This window comes from Mytilus californianus, unplaced genomic scaffold (assembly GCF_021869535.1).
Source record: "Mytilus californianus isolate M0D057914Y unplaced genomic scaffold, xbMytCali1.0.p SCAF_5, whole genome shotgun sequence".
Lineage (NCBI taxonomy): Eukaryota > Metazoa > Mollusca > Bivalvia > Mytilida > Mytilidae > Mytilus > Mytilus californianus.
The window spans coordinates 20,446,842-20,462,432 of NW_026262701.1; the positions used below are offsets into that span (position 1 = coordinate 20,446,842).

A 15,591-nucleotide genomic window follows, 5' to 3' on the forward strand; every position below is an offset into this window, starting at 1 on the left:
TGATTCGTAATCATACCACATCTTTAACTAAATTAACAAAAAAACTTTAACCTTGTCCTGGTTTGGCGGGCCGGACAAAAGAACAATTGGACACACCAAAGGCACATAGACTACATAAATGTATGGCATTGTATAAGTGAGCTGGACCAAAAAAAAATATACATCAAATGCATTTTATATTCAGAAACTTTAGTAAAGCAATAATACTGACATGATTTTCTTATTGAAATCTTCCAGTTTTGGTCATTGTTGAAGGCAGTATTGTTACCTATTTATGGTCATTGTTGAATGCAGTATTGTTTATTCATGGTCTCTTTTGGGTTATTGTCTTACTAACAATCATATCTTTAATATGGCATGTTTGGATATTTCAACTCATTTACTTGTAACCAGAGAGCATGCATTGTTCATTCTTCGCTGAACATTCATAAGCAAACATCTCATGCAAATTCAGGACAATCATTTAATGAATTCATCAGAAGTTGAAAGTGGTCACTGAAAAAAACAGAACAAATATGTTTTCAGTTTGAACAAATGAAACTTAAAGCAATTAGATTATACATTGAAGCAGATTTTTTAATTAAGTTCAAATATGTGTGTTACGAAGGCGGTGGAAAGGGACTGTTGGTTGATGGCGATGAATCATAGTACGAAGTCCAAAATATGCATTGTCAAATGGATTTCTGTCTTTTATGAGGTCCTTGCACTGCATTGTTCTTGCTGTTTTATATGATAAAACATTTTCTTGCATTAAGTCTTTTGTAATTTTTTGTACATCTGCCTGGTATGTTGGTATGTGATGAAAACCTTTTTTCCCCGTAAGATGAGTAATGTTATCGAAATGATTTACAAAATTTACTAAGTGTGGATATTCTTTGGAGTGTTGAAGAATACTCTCCTTTGTCTGATGTGCTGAACATGTTACTTTAGTGTCTCTGTTCAGCATCTCTAGATATTCATCCAGGCTTATGTTGTTGTTTGATCCACCTTGTAGATTTACAAATCTATTGGAAATTAATCTTTCTGATTGTTCTGCTGGTAACAAACCTGAAGTTAGTGCAGTAAGATGGACAGAACCAATGAGATATTTTGTTTTGTTTGTAAGATTATATATTGGCAGTTCATATTTAGCTGAACGTACAACTCGTTCCCCATCTCCCATATCTACTGCAGTGTCTAGATTCTTATGTAACAGAATAAGTTTGAAAAGCATTACAATATGATTCTGCAGTTCATCTTTTTTTTTTTCTTTTTTACTTTTCTTAGACATTCCAATTTTGACATTGTGACATTTAGCTTCATGTGATTTCAAAGACCCTGTATAGGCGTATGTCTTGTCACAAAAGTGACACATTACACGGCCATCTTCCAATGTCGATACCCAGTAGTTGTCAGGGTGTTCTGGATCTCCTACTACGTCTTTACACTTTATAAAAATATCTGATTGACCACAAAAAAACCATTCTTCTACTATTGAGTTGCTGACATCATATAACCAAGATAGTTTTTCCTCGTTGTTCATAGTTGCAAATGGTATTTTGATCTCCTGATCAACATCCTCCAAATTCAAATGACGCAAAAACATGTTCAAAATTATTGCATCAAGAATGGCATAATACAACATTTTGTAAGCACGATATGAATTGCAAACTTTCCCCTTAACATTCCTCATATTAAGTAAGTTACGATAATAGTATACACTGCACTTATCCGCAACACTCTCTGTTGAGTATGTCATTTTGTGGATTGCCTACAAGAAAAAATATTGAGACAATGAATAATATAACAAGAGTGCACACGCTGAAATGTCTCGCCTTCTTTACTAACCATTGATTTTATGTTGATAGTCCTAAATACAAAGCTTTACTACAAGTAACACATACACTTAACATGATCCAAGAAAATGAGGTCAAGGTCAGATAAACCAAACGAGAAATACATGTACACCTTACAATCATTCAATAAACCAAACATAGTTGACCTATTGCTTATTGTTTCTAAGAAACAGTCTTAAACAAGAAAACTTAACATTGACCAATGAACCATAAAAAATGAGGTCAAGGTCAGATGAACCATGCCAGACAGACATGTACACATTACAATCAATTTAGATATTAAATATAGTTGTTCTATTGCTTATAGTATCTAAGAAACAAACTAAACCATGACAACTTAACATTGACCAATGAACCATGAAAATGAGGTCAAGGTCAGATGATACCTGCCAGACAGACATATACACCTTACAATCCTTCCATACATCAAATATAGTTGATCTATTGCTTATAGTTAAAGAAAAACAGACCAAAACACTAAAACTTAACACTGAGAAATGAACCGTGAAAATGAGGTCAAGGTCCAGTGGCGGATCCAGAAATTTTCATAAGTGGGGGCCCACTGACTGCCTAAGAGGGGGCCCGCTCCAGTCATGCTTCAGTGATTCCCTATATAATCAACCAAATTTTTCCAAAAAAGAGGGGGGGGCCTAGGCCCCCTGCCCCCCCCCCCCCTAAATCCGCCTCTGAGGTCAAATAAAACCTGCGAGACTGACATGTACATCATAAAATATTTCCATACACCATTTATAGTTGACCTATTGCATATAGTATTAGAAAAAAAGACCAAAACTCAAAAACTTAGCTTTGACCACTGAACCATGAAAATGAGGTCAAGGTCAGATGACACCTACCAGTTGGACATGTACACCTTACAATCATTCCATATACCAAATATAGCAGACCTAGTTCTTATAGTATCTGATATATGGACTTGACCACGAAAACTTAACCTTGTTCACTGATCCATGAAATGAGGTCGAGGTCAAATGAAAATTGTCTGACGGGCATGAATTTAGTTATCCTATTACTCATAATAAGAAAGATATTAACATTACAAAAAATGTTTGTTGACTTTCATTTCAAGTAGTCACTGAACCATGAAAATGAGGTCAAGGACAATGGACATATGACAGACGGAAACTTCGTAACATAAGGCATCTATATACAAAGTATGAAGCATCCAGGTCTTCTAGCTTCTAAAATATAAAGCTTTTAAGAAGTTAGCTAACGCCGCCGCCGGATCACTATCCCTATGTAGAGCTTTCTGCAACAAAAATGTTTGTAAAGAATATAAAACAAATTATATGCATTGCAGAATTAAGGAGAGAAACATAAAAAATATGTCTTGGAATCATATAATAAGAATGCATGATATGCTTAGTATACCCCACTACAAATTAAACAAGATATTGCATACCAATAAAATGTATCTTGGTTATGCTGCTGAACAAGTACTATGTCATTTGTGCTTTTAAATAAAGACTTTCAAAATGAATCAGTCTCTCATGAAGCATATAGGAGTAAGAATAATGGAAGAGTTCATTTTTTTTTTTTGGGGGGGGGGGGGGGCGTATCCAAAAATATAAGTTTTGTGTTAGCCATGTACCAAGTCAGAGTTGTTTTCTGTTGTTGTTTCATTAACTTGCTTTAACTGAGATGAGGCCTCAAGTAAAAGTGACTTTAAATAGATACAAATGTGACCATACCTGCAAAAAGTTCATCAATCTGTGAAAATCTTCAATTTTTGAAATGAAGCCTTCAAGTCTTTCCATAGCAGTGTGACCATTTGCCATTGCATTTTGAGCAGATTGCATTCTCTCATCAGTAAGTCTGTCTCCTAATAAATAAATAAAATATGGTTCTTCAAGCTTTTCAGAACAATATCATTTAAATTGGGAATAGGCTACAAGTTTACCACTAACAATCACATTACTGAAGTATTCTGCCTTTGCGCACATTATGTTAACTTTAATTGTTCTGTTGCTGCATTTCCTTTTAATAAATCCGTATTCATATCCAAAAATGAAACAAATTCAATGTGATAAATTAATGTTACATGAAATTGATGTTTCATCGTTATTTATTTATTACATGTAGGACAGTTGTATTATTACAATACATTAACCTCTAAATATCAGTTTATTAGTACATTGGATATAAAATACTGACCTCCAAAGAAAACTGGTTCTACAATTTCTCCATTTGCACATGGAACATATTGCTTTGAGAGTTCTTTCATCAATTTTATTAACTCAGGGGTTTTATTTTCATTACAGTCATACAGTCCAAATGGAAACTAAAAGGAGAAGGTACAAGAGTTATAACTTATAAAACTTCAAATTTAAAAAAAAAAATCTTCTAATTGGATACATTTTTGTAAACGTATTGCAAAGGAAAAAAAACATGAAATCTTAAAATGCTTTTGAAAAAAGTCATAAATAAAGACCAAACATCCCTTGTTTTATTACTTAAATGCACAGGACACCATGCACTATCAAGACCATCAATCATGTTGGATTTAAAATCAATAAAATAATTTGAATTTGAATACCCATGAAATTGGCATACTATTAAAAAAGATAATATCGCGACTAAATGTACTGTTGTTAGTTTTCTCGTTTGAATTGTCATTTCGGGGCCTTTTATAGCTGACTATGTGGTATGGGCTTTGCTCATTGTTGAAGGCCGTACAGTGACCTATAGTTGTTAATTTCTGTGTCATTTGGTCTCTTGTGAAGAGTTGTCTCATTGGCAATCACACCACATCTTCTTATTTTTATTTCTATTGAAGTATATTTATACATAACACTCTCCCGTTTGTCGCGTGAACAATGCCGGACATAATCTTTTGATATATATAAGTTTTAAGTTGCTGTTGCTACAAACTCATCCTTAAAACCTTCACCAAAAACTTTAACCAGATTAACAGATGCTTTTAAAAACAAAACAAAAATATTTCCTTTAACATACTTGTCTAGTCTTGACTCCTGCATATTCTGTATATCTATGCTCCAAGTGTTTTGGGAGAATATTATGGAACATCTTTTGCATATGTGGGTGGCAATTGACAATAGATGTTGAGATTATAAAATTCAACTCCTTCCGCAGCTTTGTTTGGTCTTCAATAGATGGTAGAAAATCTATTACCGGCAGATCTTGATGTGCAAATTCTTCCCTTACCATAGGCACTGGCAGAATTCTGTCTACTATTGCATAAATATTGAACAAATGTACAGAAACTGTTTTCCGATCAGATGTCCTGTAAGAAGGAAGTATATTTTTGTCCCAGTTGTCCCCAATAAGTTGATATTTCTGACGACCACCTTTTTCCCATTCTTCTTTTATGCTAAGTATGGTTTTGTCTAAAAACTTTTGCCATTCTGCTAACTTTCTGTGTATAGTAACAGGATGCACACTTAATCCAAGATGCGATAGCCTTTCAATGTTCTACATATAAAATTAAAAAATAATGTTAAAAAAACATATACAAGTCAGGAGCCTGTAATTAAGTGGTTGTCGTTTGTTGCTGTGTTAGGCAAAAAAAAAGTATGTGTGTTTACTGTACCCCTACCTACCCTAATTTTTATCCCCTACCCTAAAGTTTTTTAGACCGTTTTTGATGAAGCACTGTTGAAGTCACAATGTTGCTCCCATAGACTCAATGTAAAAAAAGAAATAAACATTAAAAAAAATCCCTACCTACCCTAATTTTTTTTCCAGCATGTGACAGTAAACACACATACTTTTTTGTTTGGCCTAACATATTTGTTTTTCGTTCATTTATTTGCTCATTAATTAGGCCGTTAGTTTTCTCGTTTGAATTGTTTTTTCCATTTGTCATTTAGGGGCCTTTTAAAGCTGACTATGCGGCTTTGCTCATTGTTGAAGGCCGTACAGTGACCTATTTGTGTACATGGTTCCCTGTTTCGTCTCAACAGTCAATTGTCAACCAAAAAAGCAGCTTTCTTTTTTAAATTATCACATTAATAAGAAAGAGTTAAAGATGTATACATAAACTTTTGACTAGGATTACTCAAATGAACTTGTTTTCATAGATCTACACCATGCTAAAAGATTAACACAAATATTTGAAGAAGCATTAGCTCACAAATAATTTTATCACAATTAATCATAGTACCCTTTGTGTACATCCACCATGAGTCAACAAAAATCCTGTCATGAATTGTACCATTGACATCTCCTGGTTTCTGCCATGTAGACCAATTGCCGAAGTCATCAATACATGAAGAAATGGTTTACCAAGTACAGTAATTGGCACATTTGATACCATTGAATTTACTATTGACAAAAGTGCTGGATATTTTGCTTTGAGTTCATCGTTGAAATCATCCCAGTTAAAGTTAAAGAAGTTGGTGTAGTCTTTTTTTTGTAATACTGTCCCTGAACCTCTTTTTGAAATACATGCACTTTCCTCCTCTATAATTCTCCTACATCCATTAACTACCTCTAACGGATTTGTTTTACAGATAGCATCTACTATTAATTTGTCACTGTTGCTGCTACGCATAATAGCCTTGCATATTTTCTGGTTTGTTTCATTCTGGACCAGAAAAGTCTTTTTACCACTTGCATGGTACACTGTGATCTGTTATGAAATATTTAAAAGTTAATGGATTGAATATTTGTTCATGTTTAAGTACTTGTATGAAAAGGTTTTATTTTGCTGTATAAAATAAATCTTATATTCCTAAAATTTGCCGAAAATGATAAATTTGAAGCTTTGAAAGTTTGAACAAATTACATATATCATAAATAAATTTGTCTGGTGTTGCCGTAGAAGATAAGTGCAGGTTCCAGCCCCGGTCGGGGAGGAAGTAAAGAATAAGATCTACTCTAACATTGTTAGGTTGATTTTCTAGGCACTTTATAAATAAATTTGTCTGTGTACTTTACAAATGAACTCTGATATAAAAGATTTTCAACAATTAATTTAGTGAAATGTCCTACTACTATAATTAAACAAATGAGATTATAGTTGACTCAGTGTTTGGTCATTTTCTGTGACCTAAATGAGGGGTTATTTTCGTTCTTTGTGATTGGCGCATTTTCGCTATCGTGATCTGTTTTTCTACAGATTTTTTTTTTTTATATTTTCGTGATCTGTCATCATGGAAATTCATTTTCTGTGAATCGTGATTGACAAAAAAATCAACTTGTGAATAGTGATGAGACCCCCGCCCCCCCCCCCCCCCATCAGGCCCCTCCTAAATATATAATTGCTTATGTCCAAATTTGGTCTTAAAGAGTTGCCTCTCTTATTTATAATGAGCATTGTAGCCTCATTGATTTTCAAGCATTCTTCACACTATAAGTTTTGCACTTACCTTCTTATCAAGTATAGGTCCAAATATAAACTCAACTATTTAAATGATCATGAATTTTAACAATTTAACCTGTAATGCAAAATTATTCTGTTAGTTTTAACTGTAATGAACAAATGCAAATAAATATGAATAGTAGAAAAACCAGGAACCAGGATTCAGGATGTAATAAAATTTCATACTGTATGTTAATCTGTGCAACTTTATCACTAAGACATAACGTCTTAATAAGTCATACAATTATACCTAAAATATTTAATAATTCAATAAATGAAGTATTTGGACAATAAATAACAATATTAATTATTTTTAAGGTACGCCTCAGTTCATAGTTTTTCCACATCATAAATACGTTGAAAAATAAAACTTTAGAATTTATAAATTACAATCACATCATTGTAATCTAAATGATCCCCCCTTCTCATCACAAAAGCCATTAATTTGCATTTTTTTAGTTTGCCTTCCTTTTGATTAACTGAAAAGAATTAAAAACATTCATGTTGATACATGTATGCTTTTTAATTGGTACAAATAAGGTATAGTACCATTATATAAATTGCATTGATGTGTCACATAATCATAATAATACTAGCTACAGCAACATACATGTACATGTACAAATTTACAAGGACCAAAACTTTTATTATGAAAGGCAGCCATCTCAAATCATTTGTTCTTTGTGAAAACAAAAAATCTAAAAGCTATAAATGTACAAAATATGTATGTATAAACTTTTCATTGCCAGTATGATAATAAAAAATGTATCTCTTGGAGTCTTAAGCTTGGTCATTGTTGGTGCTTGTACATTACATGTGTAAGCTCAATCTCTGAAATAACAGTAATAATAAACTGAATTTAACTGGTTTAAATCTAATCTAATCTGAATGAAAAGTTATTGCCAGTAAATTACTACATTTTACTTAAACATGTACAAGTTTTATTTGAAGCAATTCAAATCATCTTATTTACATTGTTTTGTTTTATTACTCCATGAGAATGAAAAATTGTGTATACATGTATACATACAAATGTATACATTTAGTATTGCATGGCATGGTACAAAAAATGTATGTGTGCTGAAACATCAAACTCTTTTAAATTTCTAACATTATACATTTTTGCAAGCTAGCTTATTTTGATTAGATAACCATAGGGTTGAGCAGAAAACTTTAATTTATTACATGTACATGGTTATTGTACACATTGCTTAATGTCATTACTGGCAACAACTTATATAAAATAAAAAAAAAAGATAACATTTTGCTTGGCACCTCTACTTCTCCTTTGCATTTGGTTGTTGATAAATTTTCTTTCCCGACTCCAGAAAATTTTAGAGACCTCTTGATTGACTTATTGGGTGCTGACACAGTAACTGTAGATTGGAAATAGTTACACTCAATTGTAACAATAGTGGAAGATTTGTATATATATATATAGTACATACTGGTAACTTAATAGGGTTGAGATCTCACAAAACATGTTTAACCCCATGCCACTGCATATAATATTAGCACTTGTCCCAAGTCAGGTCCCTCAGCTGGCCTTTGTTAGTCTTGTATGTTTTTAAATTTTAGTTCATTTATATGCTTCGGAGTGATGTCCATTTTCATCCACTAGTACACATTTCTGTTTAGAAGCCAGCTAAAGCCCGCCTCCAATCGTGTGATTTTCTCGCTGTGTTGAAGACCCATTTTTGGCCTTGGGCTGTATTATGCCCTTTGATTGGGTTGTTGTCCATGTTGTCACTTTGACCCATTTCCAGTCTCAATTTCAATTCAACTCAGTACAAATGTATGTAGCATTACTGAACACAAACTGCATAATGCCTCCCTTATTTTAATATTAATTTATTTTTTTATATGTGTAACAAGTTTGTTTATCAGAAGTAAACTTACCTGAATTGTCTGATAACTGTGTTTGTTGATCAAGCATTGGCAAAGGAGTAATTCCTTGTATTAACTGTTTCTGCAGCATTGGAGCTGGCATTGGAGCTATTGCTACTAATTGTTCTCCACTGGTTGCCTTGATCACAATTGATTGGAAACTTGGGACATTACACAACGTCTTAACAGACGGACTTGTTGGTAATGTTTTAATTTGTTTTGAAACTTGTGCTGTTGATGGGGATCTTAACATCCGTTTCTCAATGTTAAATTTGTTAGGTGAGGGTAAATTAAGCACACTCTGTTGCACTTTTAAACGTGAAGCTGACAACTCAACCTGCATTTTCAATGAATCTTTTTGCAGTTTTATTGACTGCTCTACTTTTCGGAAGCATTTCATGCAGACACCATTGTCTTTGTCTAAGTCTGCATTAACTTTGAAACAAGTAACAACAGTTGTAATTTGAGATACTCTGTCGGGGGTCAATTTCAGTTTTTGTTTGAAGAGTTTTTTTTCAACCCGCTCTCCCGTTGGCAAAATTTCAATGTTTATGAACGAAAATCCACACAATACACAACTGTTTGACCTCATACATATCTTTCTCGGCGTATTTAATTGACACGACGCCATTTAAATTATTTGGTAGTGTGTTAATTCAATAAATTTTGACGATTTAGTTCATGAAATGAACATCGCATGGAGGCTGCCATATTTGTTATTTTACATTCGGAACAACTCTAGACGCCACGATAACGTCTATGCCTGTTCAATACCCAAAGATTTTGAAGCCGCGTCGTTGATTGGCTACAGCAAATTTGACCTTAGACAGGGTTATCAATCGGGTGTATTAAGATCTCACACGGCGACATATAAAAAATCAAGGAGCAAGTGATGTGAACTTATTTTAATAAGATTGGATTACGAATAAGACATCTCTTGATCAATGACACCATTTAGTTAAAGTAAACAATTATAGGTCACATCTTCAAGTTGCCTCACATCAAACTGTAAAGGGTCCAAAGATCTGTGTATAACAATTCTAACAGGACAGACATTTGATCAAAACAATAAACGAAAAGCACATATGAACTATATGCTAAAATAGGTTTTCGACTTGGACCCAAATTTTACTTTTTGTCTGGTCTGCGTCTTCTTTTGCAGAAAGCGAGACTTAGGGATAGTGATGCGGCAATGACGTAAGCTTGACTTAAAAACTTATTATTTTTAAAGATAGAAAACCTTGATGCTTCATACTTTGTATACAGATGTCTTATGTTACAAACTTTTCACCCGTCATGACTAATGACCTTGACCTCATTTTCATGGTTCAGTGACTACTTGAAAAAAAAAGTTGAATTTTTGCAATGTCAATCTTATTAAAATATTTTTACATTACTTGCTCCTTGATTTTTTTATATGTGGTGCAGTGTGTGTTGAACAGGCAAGACATTTAAGTGTGTCCACTCTTGTTAATGAGTATTCTTAGGTTAGAGTTTTTGTGAGTGCTAGGACACATTTGAGTATACATGTATTGTGGTGCTAGACATTACTAAAAATAAACGAACTTGACATTTGGTTAAACTAGTAACACCATATGCCTATGTTACTATTGGTGAAACCTATGTTGACCTTTATATCTAATTTTTTTTGTTGGATTACTGTCTCACTTGTGTATACCACTTACTGCTGGCCCATGGATACCCATTATTTTTACACTTGTGTATTCCCCTAACTACTGCTTGTATACCCCTATTGCTGTCTCACTTGTGTATACGTGTTGTCACATTTGTGTATACCCCTCACCCTAGGCCTCCTTTCAGAAATAATTTCTTCCTCAAATCATGAAATTTTATGGTTTCTTTTGGACAATTAGGAATTGTTATTTTTATAAAGTTTAATCGCAGTTTGAATGAGCCTGTATTGAACCAGAAACATGAACAACACAAATTGTTTTTAATCATCTTGTATTTCTAAAAGACCCAAATCAAGGTCTTCAAAATAATCATACTCCGACAGGTTGTAGCTTTCAGTGTCACTATCTGAAAAAGAATCGTCATGTCCCTCTTCGACAACATGTTCAGCCAGAAAAAGTTTTTCTAAAGGCAACAAAGTGCACGAATTACAACTACATCTGCTTGCACACAGGTCGCAACATGAATGCTTCCCACACTCTTTCGATTCCATTTCATGCAAGTCAGAATTTCTCAAAAAGTTTGACATTAACTCCTTCCTCCTACATTCTTTTGTCCTTAAAATAGCCTTCACTTCCGGGCTTAATTTCTGCTGGTGGTAACCATTATACAGAATAATGGCAACAGATGGATTGCCATCCCTGCCTACTCGCCCTATTTCCTGTAACATGTCCACAAGGTTATTTGGAGGTCCAAATAAAATCACAGAGTTGCACATCTTTACATCAAACCCCATTCCCAAGGCACTGGTTGATAGAATTATCCTTATAGCACTGCCTTCATCCTTCAAAGCATGTATTATCATGTTCTTATTGCTATCTGGTGTCTCAGAATGAAACATCTCTACATACTTTGTGCAACTGGGAAGTTCAGTAGTAATGTATTTATATAATTTGGAGGTGTCATTTATTGATGAACAGTAAATTATGGTTCTTGGGAAATCTCCTTTCTTTTCATCTAAGGCATCTACCAACCATGTCATCCCCATCTCGATTTCATTTTTTATTTTTGAGGACACAAGTTTGATGTTTGATTTGTTTGGTGACATATTTATTTCTTTGGTATCATCAGTTAATTGCAAAATTTTCATAACTTTTTGGCGGATGTTGACTGTGCAAGTTGCACTCAAAGCTAGTACTGTAGCCTCTGGAAAAAGAGATCTCAATTCCCCAATATTACCAAACCACTTTCTAAAGGCTTCTTTTCTTCCTCCTTCACCTTGACCCCTGAAAATGTAAAAATATGTAAATCTATAAATGACTAGTATCTAGGTAGTTTCACTTAAACATAATTTATAAGGCTACAAAATATAGAGAATGTGTCCAAACTTGCATTTTACATTATAAAAGGTCATAAGGGAACAACCATTTAAATAATTGTAATAGCGTTGAAAAAATAAATAAAATTGTTCGTGCAAAGCAAAAAAACCATAGCCCCCCCCCCCCCCCCTTGAAGTTAAATGTGACACTGCCCAAATTCAAACTTGAACAGTGTTTTGTGGTAACAAGTCTTGTATATATATATATATATATATATGTAATTGTTTCTTTTATTTGAGGCAAATTAAAGTTAGAGAATGGAAACAACAGATTTTGCAATTTTTCCATTAATAAAGGGGCTTTAAGTGACACCACCCAAATTTGAAATTAAAATGTGTTTGTATAAGTTTCAAAAACATTTTGAGACAAACTAAAGTTACAGAATCAAAAATTATGGGACGTGTATGTACAGACAGACAGACGGACGGATAAGGGTAAAACTTAATGCCCAATTGCCTAGTTACAGTGGTATAAAAAAGGCTGAAGGTACATTTTAATGTTCCAACTCTTACCTTTTCTCAGCAGTTTTAATTGACAGGTTCTGACATTTTTGTTATTTTTTTACATAATTTTTCTCATTGATTTGTAGTGTTCACTCAATCAATGGTGAGGTCTTTAGTTTGGTTTTGCTCATTGTTGAAAGTTGCACTGTTGCCTATTGTAACTTTGTGTGCAACTTAATTATTTGGTTGCTCTGCCACATAATGGTGCTAATACACTTAACAAATATGTTCATTATATATACTAGGGCTTATAACAATGTAGGATACAATAAAGAAGTTGGATTTGAAGTTTAAATAATACAAAAACTCAATATACATTTCCTTGAAAAAAGATAAAGAAATGGTGAAATATATGTTTGGCCTTTGATTTGTTTTGGGAGACCCACTTTTTTTGCCCAAAGAAACATATACATGTACATGTGTATAGTTATAAGTAAACATTAATATTGAAAAAGGGCATTGCCTGTACTTACCAAATTGCTATTGTGTGAAACTCATCAATCACAATTACTTTTATGTTTAACTTCTTCAAGCAATTTCTCCATTCTGGATCACCTACTAATGTTTCTGGGGATGCATAAATTATGTCTATCAACCCGTCCTTGATATTGTCATCAATCTGGGAAGATGATCCTAAAATTAGAAAAAGATACATTAAATGTGTGTTGACAGTCAATATTAAACACAAGTAATAAAAAACAATTGCTTACACATACATGTAGTTTAAAGCAGATTAAGGGCTTTAAAATAAATATTACTTTGTTTGCTGTTCAGCTACCTACCCTGAAATATTGGCACTACCCAAGTAGTTTGATTGGAATTTAATACGCCATTTTCCAACACAAATAATCGTTATGCTCGTGTCTGTTTTAGATAGTTTATTTTGTTGAACAGTCTTCACACTAAGACACAGGCCCAGCAGCCCAGGCTTGTAAAATGTTTGGTGTGTGTATGTAGGTATACAAATCTAAGTCAATGGCTTCTTTTAATGATAAATGCAATTAAATTAAGATTTTTCTGTCGATGTGAAAATTTTTCACCTTGCCTTATGATGTAAATGTGAGACCTGTTAAAAAACCACACCGTGTCACAATTTATTTATAACCTCTTAAAACTTAATTTTGCCTGTTCCTATAGTATGGAGGACAGACATTTCATATTTCATTCCGACACGGCTCAGTTATTTATATTCAGCTTGTCACAGGACAAGTTATTTACTTTTTAAAAAAAATCTTGCCCCCCCCCCTTTTATCAAATTGTCATCTGAAATCTTGTCAAATTGTATTATGTTGAAATAGTGGCAGTCTTTAGGGCCAGGTTTAAATATAAGAGTGATGCACATGTATATTTTCATTCTGTACATACATGATTTGATCACACAATGAGCTCTCTACTTTAAATTGTTGAGCCTTGAGGCTTTCGTGTTATGAAACACTTACCTTTGTATGCAGCAGAAAGGTTGGCAATATGAGATAGTTTCTCAACTTGGTCCTGCATTAACGCCACAAGGGGACAGCAGACTAACACCTTCCAGTCGGAACTGTTTTCACAAATCTCTCGAACTACTGGTAGGTACAGTTGAAAAGGCAACGACTTGCCAAACCCAGTCGGGAGGACAGCAACACAGTTCTTCTTACTAACTAAACATTCCAATATTACTTTTTGCTCCGTCTTTATACTATCTATGCCGAAATTTGGCAAAACATGAATCAAAACATCTTCTACACTGGGCGCTGCCATTTTTTTCAACGATACCGATAACGGTTTGAGAGCGCTTTGTTGATTGGTTTATTGTGAATGCCTTTCTAGACGCTGATTGGTCGGTCAAAGTTCAGCAAATTTGACCTTAGACAGGGTTATCAATCGGGTGTATTAAGATCTCACACGGCGACATATAAAAAATCGAGGAGCAAGTGATGTGAACTTATTTTAATAAGATTGGATATTACCGTTTTTCATTAAGTGGGGCGAGTTGGCAGGAGTAATATTAACGGGATTTAACCCTTTTCAAAAGTGGGGCGATTTTTTAAAAAGTGGGGCGAGTTGGTAAACCAGTTGGGGCGATTTTTTTAAAAGTGGGGCGAGTTGTTGAAAAAGTGGGGCGATTAGGTGTGGGGCGATTTGCCAGTGGGGCGATTTGTCCTGCTTCCTTATCCATGCCCACCGTCATTTTACACCAAATTTGTGAAATTTTGGAAGTCTTTTCGAATAGTTCTCTAGAAAATATTTCAATGGGTTTCAAAATTTATATTGTAAATATACACACTGCAGTTATTTATAGATAAATAAAAAAATATATTGTACCCTTACATCCAATCACAGCGCTCCTAAGTTGACTTCCTTCACCTGCCTTGGGTACACAAAAGGCCAACCTAATGCTGGGAAAATGTAAAAGTACTGTTTTCCCCATACTGTGACATAAAGATATAAAGAATTCTTATAACACCATTAATGCAATACTGGGTTATTTTGAAAACCTTGGCTATAATAAAAACTTGTATGCCCCCATTACTTATAGAAACATGGATCATTTTATGTCCCCACCCCTACATGCTGGGTTACCTCTTTCTGTACTTCTTTCAGATAAGGCTTAATAAACAACCTGTATCCAATCATATCTCATCTTATTTAAAAGAATAACAAACAGTTCCATTTAAACAGATAAAAATGACAGTTCCATTCAATTTGTATTCATTTTCATCCAAAATTTACAACATAAGCACAAATTCAAGATTTTTCATACAAATCTCCATTCCATGCTTTAGTATATACCATATTGTGGTTCAAAATTTCAGAGATTGTTATAAAATCCCTTATTCTGTCTTGAGATGATAAAAACAAAGATATTAGACACTTAAAACATTAAATATGCAAAATACTCAGCTGTAAAGCTGCCTTTGTTGCCTGTATTAATCTATGAATAGGCTGAATTATGTCCCTTGGGAGTATTAATTTCCAACAAAAGTCCTTTCAAACAGAAGAAAATGAAAAATTATATATGCTTGATATAATAA

The 15,591-nt window shown here is 33.7% G+C and overlaps 3 protein-coding genes across 6 annotated transcripts in view; all 3 read right to left on the bottom strand.

Annotated features, from left to right (window-relative positions):
• The window catches only part of LOC127702610 (uncharacterized), a 214,008-nt gene that overhangs the window by 70,559 nt on the left and 127,858 nt on the right, over positions 1 to 15,591 (bottom strand). The window lies entirely within an intron of this gene.
• Positions 23 to 14,523, bottom strand: LOC127702606 (uncharacterized). 2 transcript variants are annotated; one of them, XM_052206880.1, is made up of 8 exons: positions 14,423 to 14,523; positions 9,076 to 9,884; positions 7,184 to 7,252; positions 5,977 to 6,444; positions 4,809 to 5,285; positions 4,008 to 4,134; positions 3,545 to 3,675; positions 23 to 1,750 (listed from the first exon to the last, which is right to left on the bottom strand). In XM_052206880.1, the coding sequence occupies exons 4-8, from the start codon at positions 6,364 to 6,366 to the stop codon at positions 587 to 589; spliced, it is 2,289 nt and encodes a 762-aa protein (XP_052062840.1). In that variant the 5' UTR covers positions 6,367 to 6,444; positions 7,184 to 7,252; positions 9,076 to 9,884; positions 14,423 to 14,523; the 3' UTR covers positions 23 to 586. The 2 variants fall into 2 exon arrangements, with proteins under 2 accessions (XP_052062840.1, XP_052062839.1); XM_052206879.1 differs by lacking the exons at positions 9,076 to 9,884; positions 14,423 to 14,523 and having other exon boundaries at positions 7,184 to 7,390.
• On the bottom strand, positions 10,999 to 14,435 carry LOC127702608 (bifunctional 3'-5' exonuclease/ATP-dependent helicase WRN-like). The gene is made up of 3 exons (XM_052206882.1): positions 14,017 to 14,435; positions 13,051 to 13,210; positions 10,999 to 11,981 (listed from the first exon to the last, which is right to left on the bottom strand). The coding sequence occupies exons 1-3, from the start codon at positions 14,315 to 14,317 to the stop codon at positions 11,018 to 11,020; spliced, it is 1,425 nt and encodes a 474-aa protein (XP_052062842.1). The 5' UTR covers positions 14,318 to 14,435; the 3' UTR covers positions 10,999 to 11,017.

What these genes read in the sequence shown, in the direction of transcription:
- LOC127702606 (XM_052206880.1), bottom strand. Translation starts at nt 6,366, where the DNA reads ATGCGTAGCAGCAACAGTGACAAATTAATAGTAGATGCTATCTGTAAA. An exon ending in CAGGAGTCAAGACTAGACAA is followed by an intron (nt 4,135 to 4,808) that starts GTATGTTAAAGG and finishes TTCTCCTTTTAG; the next exon opens with TTTCCATTTGGACTGTATGA. An exon ending in GATTGATGAACTTTTTGCAG is followed by an intron (nt 1,751 to 3,544) that starts GTATGGTCACAT and finishes TTTTTCTTGTAG; the next exon opens with GCAATCCACAAAATGACATA.
- LOC127702608 (XM_052206882.1), bottom strand. Translation starts at nt 14,317, where the DNA reads ATGGCAGCGCCCAGTGTAGAAGATGTTTTGATTCATGTTTTGCCAAAT. An exon ending in CCTTTCTGCTGCATACAAAG is followed by an intron (nt 13,211 to 14,016) that starts GTAAGTGTTTCA and finishes TTCTAATTTTAG; the next exon opens with GATCATCTTCCCAGATTGAT. An exon ending in TTTCACACAATAGCAATTTG is followed by an intron (nt 11,982 to 13,050) that starts GTAAGTACAGGC and finishes TTACATTTTCAG; the next exon opens with GGGTCAAGGTGAAGGAGGAA.